A 9,414-nucleotide genomic window follows, 5' to 3' on the forward strand; every position below is an offset into this window, starting at 1 on the left:
AAATCATCCTAGTTTGAGAAATACATCATTAACGGCCCTTGAATCATGGATAATCTTAAGAGAGTAAAATCAATGGAGAAACAAAATTGTACCCACACTATTTTTTTCACTAAAGTTATGTTTCTTCTTATTTTATTGTGATTGAAATTTATTTTCTATCACTTTAAAATTTGTTGCAAACAAATTGGCACGCCCAGTGGGATCAAATATGGCCCTTCATCTCTTCTCTATTAAATCAAATCAGAAAATCTGAAGCTGCAAAGGTATAAGAATGAGTACTTCAAGCCACGTCTTTGAGTTTCATCAAGTCTACACTCCGACAAACCTTGAAGCAGGGGGCATTTATCGACATTGAAATTTTGTGGACTCTACAAGATGTGTTCAATTATGGGACTCTAGAAGGTGTGTTCAGTTTCAATTTGAATTCTTGGATGCTACTCAACCCTAAACCCTAGTTTATGCCTATATAAATTGTACTAAATTCTCTTAAAAGACGTCTCGAATATTCCACCAAAGTCATGGAATATTCATATAGAGGTCACATCTAAATCATCTTAGTTCGAGAAATATGCCACTAACGGCCCTAGAATCACGGGTAAATCTTAAGAGAGTAGAATCAAGGGAGGAAAAGAATTGTACCCACACTATGTTTATCAATAAAGTTATGTTTCTTCTTATTTTAATTTATTGTGATTGCATTTTATTTTCTACCACTTTAAAATTTGTTGCAAACAAATTGAAAAGCCCAGTGGGACCACATCTGCCCTTCATCTCTTCTCTCTTAAATTAAATCTAAAAATTTGAAGCTACAAATGTGTAAGAATGAGTACTTCAAGCCTCGTCTTTGAGTTTCATTAAGTCTGCACTCCAAAAAGCCTTGAAGCAAGGGGCATTTGTAGACATTGAAATTTTGTGGACTCTACAAGACGTGTTCAATTTTGGGATCTAGAAGGTGTGTTCAGTTTCAATTTGAATTATTGGAGGCTACTCAACCCTATATCCTAGTTTATGCCTATATAAATGGTACTAAATTCTCTTAAAATACATCTCAAATATTCCACCAAAGTCATGGAATATTCATATAGAGGTCAAATCTAAATTATCCTAGTTCGAGAAATACGCCACTAACAACCATCGAATCATGGATAAATCTTAAGAGAGTAGAATCAAGGGAGGAACATAATTGTACCCGCACTATTTTTATCAATAAAGTTATGTTTCTTCTTATTTTATTATGATTATAATTTCCTTTCTGTCACTTTAAAATTTGTTGCAGACAAATTGGTACACCCAGTGGGACCAAATCTGCCCTTCATCTCTTCTCTCTTAAATCAAATCTGAAGATGCAAAGGTGTAAGAATGAGTACTTCAAGCGTCGTCTTTGAGTTTCATCAAGTCTACACTCCGACAAGCCTTGAACCAGGGGGCATTTATCGACATTGAAATTGTGTGGACTCTACAAAACGTGTTCAATTATGAGACTCTAGAAGGTGTGTTTAGTTTCAATTTGAATTCTTAGAGGCTGCTCAACCCTAAACCCTAGTTTATGCGTATATAAATGGTACCAAATTCTCTTAAAATACGTCTCGAATATTCCACCAAAGTCATAGAATATTCATATAGACATCAAATCTAAATCATCCTAGTTCGAGAAATATGTCACTAACGGCCCTCGAATCATGGATAAATCTTAAGAGAGTAGAGTCAAGGGAGGAACAGAATTGTACCCACACTATTTTTATCAATAAAGTTATGTTTCTTCTTATTTTATTGTGACTGTAATTTATTTTCTGTCACTTTAAATTTGTTGCAAACAATTTGTAATGACCCTAAAGGTCATTTTTGGAAATTTTCATAAAATGACCGTTTTACCCCTCCCGATAGTTTCCCCGAGTCCTAATTGTTGTATTTTCGAAGTTGGTTTGAAGGAAAATTGATGAAAAATTGAGTTTTTGGAAAGTTGAGTTTTTAAGAGTTAAAGTTTGGTTAAAAGTGCTATTTCAAGTCATTTGGAGTTTCGAGACTCGAATCGGATTTCCGTTGATTCTAGAGGTTTTAGAATGTCGAAACGGGTCTATGAGAATTTACGGAGTCGAATTTGGAGTTAAAACGAAGATTTGAGGTCCTAAGTTGCAAAAATTGTGAAATTTTGATCAAGAGTTGACATTGGTCAACAAACGAGGTTTCGGTGCTCGAAATGGAATTCCGAGGGCACCGTTGGATTCAGGGGGTGATTCTAAGTCTAGAATGAGTCTTGGTTGAATTTCTAGAGGCTCGGAGTGCGTTTTGAGTTTTTGAGCTTAAAGTTAGTTTCTTGACGCCTTATCGGATACCGGGTCAAGGAGACCTCGAATTCAAATTCCGACAATTTCATTGAGTTCAAAATGTCATTTTCAAGCTAGTAGCATATTTGGTTTGTGTTCGGGAAGTGCCAAATGAGTTTTGGGTGAGCTTTTAAGCTTCTTGGATGCTTTGACACTATTTCAGCAAATTGTGGCAACTAAAGGGTTCATTATTAGTTTTAAAGGTCGAAAAAATTTTCCGAAGGTTCTGAAATTTTGTGCATGAATTATAGGACTTATCTGTAAATTTTGGTGCATTTTCGCTAACCCGAGATTGGACTTTTATCGCAAATAAGAAATAATTATTTACCGAGTAGAAATGACATTTGACTAGGCAAACGAGCATGAAATTGAGCTCCGATTGAATGAGCAGGTCCGTATCATTATTTAAGACATTTACAAAAAAGAATCGGGCCATTTCACTATCGTATGAGGAAATTACGGCCTTTTTAGTGAAAGATTAACTGCTGTTTTTCTGGTGCATAACAGTCATATACTGTTATAAAAATCTCAGACTGTGTTCATTTGGTATTTTGAGCATATCGGGAGTTCTAGAGATCGGAATGGAGTGATTCTTACGGGTTTCTTCTTGAATTAATATGAGGGTTAGTATTCAATCTTCAATTCAACATTTTCTCATAATTTCTTTATCTAGTTTTTTTCCCTATCCGTAAACCTCTTGGGAAAAATTGGTGTTTTATCGATTTGGACTCCCTTTTTTGATGAAAAGGGTATATTTACGATCCTTATGTTATAGGTAAACTGATTTTAACATAAAATTATTGATTCATCGATTATTTTCATCATATTAACCGCGTACAATTTGGACTTTCCCGGTAAAGTTAAAGTTTGATAAATTGAGAATTTCAAGGTCGATCTTAACTCCGTTTTTGATGAAATTTCATATTTGAACTTATCTAAGCATGGGTAAGATGTTTTTGAAGAGATATTTCATTTTCGAGTCGGGGTTTCGGATCCGAATATTTTAGGCTTCTTCAAGAACGTGGATTTTCCTTCAAATTGAGTTTGTGAATTGATTTCAAATCCGTTTTCAAATTGGTTTTCACCATTAGCTTCCAAATACTTTAAGGATCATTTTACATGAAAAAATTCCAGATTTGGGTATCGTTTTCCGGTATGAGACTTTTGGACCGTTTTGCCCTTTTTCCTTAAATTTCTTGATTTTGGTGTCATTGGACTCGAATTGTGATTGTGAATAATTGTTTGAATAGATTATCGTGATCTGGATTATACTCGGAAAGGAAAGGCTCAAGTCAAGTAACTTTTGGAGTTCATTTTAAGGCAAGTGGCTTCCAAACTTTGTAAAACTCTTAGACTACGCATGACTACTTTCCTAATTGTGTTGGGGAGTAATGGGGATTGAGGATGAGTTTTATTTGTTGATTGAAATTGTTGTAAATGAAAGATGGGGAATAAAACGAGCTAAATGTGTTATATGTGACTTGAATTTGTTGAATAAGTCATGTGATAACTGATATTGAGGGGATAGAAGAGCATGAGTAGGCTATGATTGATACAGACATTGATGTTGAGACAGATGATGTGTAATACTATGATGTGGTCGTGATATGGTTGTGATTGAGACAGGTGATGTGTAATACTATGATGTGGCCGTGAATTGGTTGTGATTGAGACAGGTGATGTGTAATACTATGATGTGGTCGTGATATGGTTGTGATTGAGACAAATGATGTGTAATACTATGATGTGATTGTGATTGATGACATGTGCATATTCATTATTCATCCCATGTGTGAACTATCTGTTGCATGAGTTCTGAGACACTGATATGAGGATGGATGGATATGAGACACAGTTGAGACTAGCTCTGGCTAGCGATTTGGATGCCGATGGGATCTGGTTCCGGCGGTGATACATGGTCCATGTGTGGCCCCCATGGGTTTTGATTTGAGTATTCAGCGCGGACTGATTACGTCAACAGATGTGTATCGTAGGACAGATATGCATCACGACTACATGACATCATTATTGCATTTTGCATCGCATTTGTCTTATCTTTGTCTGTGACGTGTGGATTGTATCGATTTACCCTTCTTATGTGGAATTTGATCTACTTACTCTTATTTGTTGATCTGAGGTTGATGAGGATATACTGTTGGTTCTGACTATTGAATATGATCTGTTTAGTATAGGTTAGTTGGTTTGCTGCTAGATTGAAGTTTCGGTGGTTCGGTTGGGATTGAAAGGAGTTGTTTGTAGCTGCTAGTTTTGCTTAGTTTAGAGTTACTTGCGAGTACCTGTGGTTTTCGGTACTCACCCTTGCTTCTACACAATTGTGTAGGTTGACAGCTCTCTCTCAGATTCGGCTTAGTATTTTCTTTAGCAGATTGAGCTTCTGGACATACTCGAGAGGTAGCGGTTCATTCCAGACGTGCCCTTGAGTTATCTTTACTCTCAGTTTTGTTCTATTCGAGAACTATACTCTGAGACTTGTATATTTTTATTCGAATTCTGTATTTAGAGGTTTGTACATGTGACAACGAAATTCTGGGTAGTGTTAAGTCTTAATTAAAGTCTTCCGCTTATTTATTATCTTTTATTCTCGTATTCCTACTTCTCTATCGTTGTGGTTGGGTTAGGCTGACATGTACGGTGGGAAATGGACACGTGCCATCACATCCGAATTTAGGGTGTGACACAATTTGATTTGACCCCGCCCCATTTATATCTAACCCGTCCCAACCCTCTTGAATACTATAATGTGCTTACTTATCTTTTTGAACCCCCTTGATGGAAATCTTGTCTCTGACAGTGAATAAGAAGTAATTGAGACACTTTGTAAATGTCCCAAAAGTCTATAACGATATTGAATCTAATGATAATTAACTAATATTAGTAAAGATTTTGACGCTCTCTTTATTAATATGTATATTTATTGCCGCTAAAAGCTATTTTTATTATAATATCGATGAATTTTTATTAAATTCAAATTACCATTATTCATCTTATTAAAGAAAATTATATAGATCAAATAATTTACTATCCTGTAAGCTCTCTTTGGTGCAACTTTTGCAGCATGTTAAAATTCAATTTTGCAAATTTCAAAAGCAAAATGTAGTGTACACATTTTTAAAAAAAAAGAGTTTTAGTTATATGGTCAAATTTTATATATAATGAGGTCACTTGTTTAATCAGCCATTTATAAGACTTTTTTATTCTTTAACATTGAACACCTGGAGCATAACCCTGAGGGGTAGCTCAGCTGGTAAAGGCCTGGGACAAAGTCCTTCAGGTCGCCGGTTCGAGCCCCAGCAGGGCCACTGGAGGCATTACAAACCGGCCGTGTCTCCAGGGCCCCGTGGAACTAACCGTGGTGGACCCGCCTTGAAACAGCGGGACCCGGTGGGTATAGCTAGTCGGGTTCGCAAAGCGACGCCCGGAAACCACGGTAAAAAAAAAACAAAAAACACCTGGAGCATGGATGCATCTAGTTTCTTATTTGTTGACTTTTCTTTGTAATTGTCGTTTGGTTTGATTGTATCCTAATTCCTATTAATGAATCTAATATTTACAATAACGATGGGGGTTTTAGTAAACTTAATAATTATTATTACAGTACAATACATGAATCCAACTAAATAATAAAAAAGTTATATAACTGTAACAAAGATACAATTTAGTCAAACTTTATTACAACAATAATACAATACAAATACAATACATTATAAAGTGATGATAATTAACAATCATCCAAACAAGCTGGAAATGAAATAAAACAAGATTTAATACAACTTAAGTGTTGTATATTTTTTGAAAATGAACATGACAAAAAAAAAGACAAACCAACCACACTTTTGCTTAGTAAATTAAAAACAACGTTTATTACAAACATTCCCAGGAATTAACAGCTCATATATTATGAATGGCATGTTAAACGTCTTCAATTTATTGTATATGCCTTATTTTGCTCTGAATATTTGAATGATGAAGGTGCAATTTCATCATTATATTTATATTTTGACAGATTCAGTCAATATCAAGTCAATCATGTTTTTAAGTTTGCCTTTGGCGTTTGTGTATCCATCTTCCTCTTTATATAATGTGTCCATCACACGTGCGAAATTTAGAACTCGTTCAAGGACAAACATTGGTACTTCAGTTGGATGGAAAAATTCTTTGTTTATGTCCTTCCATGCATTGGTGACCTCTTTCTGGAATTTAATGTAAGCCTCTTGCTTTGAAGCTCCATATTCTTTCATGTAACATTCAATAATTGAAGGTACATGTCCTCTTTCTTGTTCAACCTACATGAAATTAATAATTCTAATATCTTCCGTATATATAATTAATACATTTTAAACATTATTTATGGTATTATATTGTAGGCTTCTTAACTAACTTTTAAGAATTTGAAGTAATTAAATCCAACACATACAATATATATATATATATATATATATGCGTTTCTTTTGTATCATATGCAGATATATTTGAAGCAAATCCAAACTATTCAACATAATATATTCTTCAAGCAACTAGGACTATTTCTTTCCTTTCTTTCTCTTTTAATTATTGTTATAAAATATAGAAACTTTTGTAATATTTTGAACTATATTGTCGTGACTTACGATATTTTTAAAAAATATAATTTTTAAATATATAAATTTTATCTAAAAAAAACTTGAAGATTCTCTAATAGAATTCACAAAGGAGAGTAATTAGTTTGGCCCTCACACAAAGTGCAACATAAGAAGTACTATTGTTTTTTATAAGTCAAAGCACTATTAGGTTTCGTTTATTTACGTTTAATGAAAGTTGGAGTCTTAATTATTGTTTCAAATCTCACTAATAATTTATGTATATACTTATAGTTGTACTTACTTCATGTCCAACAATATCGTCCATTGCTCTGCAAATCAATGAAGCAGCTCTAACTATCAAAGGCTCATTCATTAACCATTCAAAAGTGTCTTTGGATATAAATTCCTCCACACCGACCAAGCAATTTGTTGCTCCCATCATATAGCCACAACTTACAAGTGAATTATCCATGTGCTCCTCATATTTTGGAATATAGTTAGCATCGTTCAACCATTGGGCTTCCTTAAAATATGCTCTCACCAACTTTTTCACCTAAAAATAATAACGAGTAATTTAAGCTAGACAATTAGTACTAGCTAGTATCTTCTTTTTTTATTTAATCTTTTGGAATGATAACGTTTCCTTAATTGAAATATTTATGTGGGTTAGGTAAACAATAATATTACCTCATATTTTGCATAGTATAGACGGTCCAATTTACATTCTTTGGACAACACTTGTTCCATTTCACTGTAAATGTCTAGAAGGGCTTGATAAATAGATCTCATATATGGCGGTATTGAATTGATTGCACTAGCATGCCATCTAATATATCATCAAAACCACAAGCTAATTAACTCTTACACCTTTTAATATATATATATATTTCATAATAACATTAGGAAATCATATTTACTTTCTCATATACTTGTGATATTTTTTTATGTTTTACCTCTCGATTGCATCAGTGAAAGTCACAAGTTCGTCATAGGTTGCATAGGCATCAAACGTGTCATCAATAATTGAGATCAGCTTGAATACTTTTGTCAGCATTTTTCTAGCACGACTATACTTTGGCTCAAAATACACTCCTAATATCCAAAAGTAACACTCAACCAATCTGTCTCTTGCATATGGATATTTGGTTGAAAAATCCAAATCTTTCCACCACCTACATACATCACAAGAACAACGATATTGTTGCATGCGTTTCATTTTTATTCCAAATTACCATTATTCACCTAATTAAAGAAGATATATAGACCAAATAATGTACTACCTTGAAAGCTCACTAAGCTCTCTTTGGTGGAACTTTTGCAGCATGTTAAAATCCAATTTAGCAAATTTCAAAAGCAAATGGTTGTGTGCATCATTATTTTCATAAATGGATATGTATTTTCTTGCTCCCATCCTTGGTAAAGTCATGCGAATAGGCTGACTTAAGGCTTCAGTTACTTCAACCTTAAGAGAGTTATTATTGCTCAAGTTGGAGACTATAGACTCAAGATGAGTAGTGGTAAAGGTAAGAGCTTCTTCAAGAACCTCCTCATCTTGCACTCTCATATGTGATGCTTCATACAAACTTAATAATCCTTGGACATCATTAGCAAGTGTTTCCTTGAATTTTCCATCTTGTTCGGTGAATTGCTTGAACACATCTGGTTAAACATCATGTTCGTTATTAGTTATAAGAAATTTAACCTTATTAAAAGTACTTGCAGGACTCAATCAACGCCCACAAGTTGAAAACGAAGAGAAACAATGAAGGATGTAGTGCAATTACCAGAAGACATGTAATAGCCTTGTTGCCTCACAAGTCGAAAACAAAGAGAAACAACGTGAAGGTTGTCATCGTTCTGTTGAGACGAATCAAAAATGTTTTGAATGGATGTTTCAATTTCATTATCGAAATGATATGCCACTCCCAATCGTTGAATTGCGTCTATCAACACAAGTTTTTGTTGACTACCCTCTGGAGCTTCCACTAACATTTTCCTGATTGTTTCTTTGTACTCATCAACTTCAACTTTTTCTTGGTTAGTAATTTCCTGCATCCGAAAAATACTCATCATACGTTAATTAATCAAATATTATGTTACGTCTTAAAACAATTAACATAGAAAAAAAGAATTAAAGATATATGTGTGACTGACAGGAGTATAAGAAAGGAAATGATATCCCCAAACAGTTGGGTGAAAATTTGCCAAGGGGCGAGACTTATTAGGAGAAGAAGCAGCCATTGCTCTTTCAAAAGTTTTTTTTTCTATTGCTTTTTTTTCAAGATTAATTTGTGGGTTTAAGTTGTGCTAATAGGATGACCTATTTATAATGTAACTTAGTCCATTGGTTTGAATTTTTAGGATTCAATTATTTTGTTATAGGTTGCTTAAGTCTACATTATAAGTCAAGGCTTATTAATTAGAATTAGTTGTTAGAAAATAGCATGCACAACGAAAGCATTTCAGAATCATATATCATACATGAATATAGACAACAACCACAAATATAT

The 9,414-nt window shown here is 33.9% G+C and overlaps 1 protein-coding gene across 1 annotated transcript; it reads right to left on the reverse strand.

The window, feature by feature from the left end:
* Nucleotides 1-6,239: 6,239 nt before the first annotated feature.
* Nucleotides 6,240-9,145, reverse strand: LOC125808613 (terpene synthase 9-like). Its single transcript, XM_049488289.1, has 7 exons — nucleotides 9,059-9,145; nucleotides 8,689-8,953; nucleotides 8,185-8,563; nucleotides 7,858-8,076; nucleotides 7,592-7,730; nucleotides 7,206-7,457; nucleotides 6,240-6,628 (listed from the first exon to the last, which is right to left on the reverse strand). Exons 1-7 carry the CDS (start codon nucleotides 9,143-9,145, stop codon nucleotides 6,335-6,337), a joined length of 1,635 nt encoding a protein of 544 aa, XP_049344246.1. The 3' UTR covers nucleotides 6,240-6,334.
* Nucleotides 9,146-9,414: the final 269 nt, after the last annotated feature.

Source organism: Solanum verrucosum, unplaced genomic scaffold, assembly GCF_900185275.1.
Source record: "Solanum verrucosum unplaced genomic scaffold, falcon-dt-bn FXZP01000251.1, whole genome shotgun sequence".
NCBI lineage: Eukaryota > Viridiplantae > Streptophyta > Magnoliopsida > Solanales > Solanaceae > Solanum > Solanum verrucosum.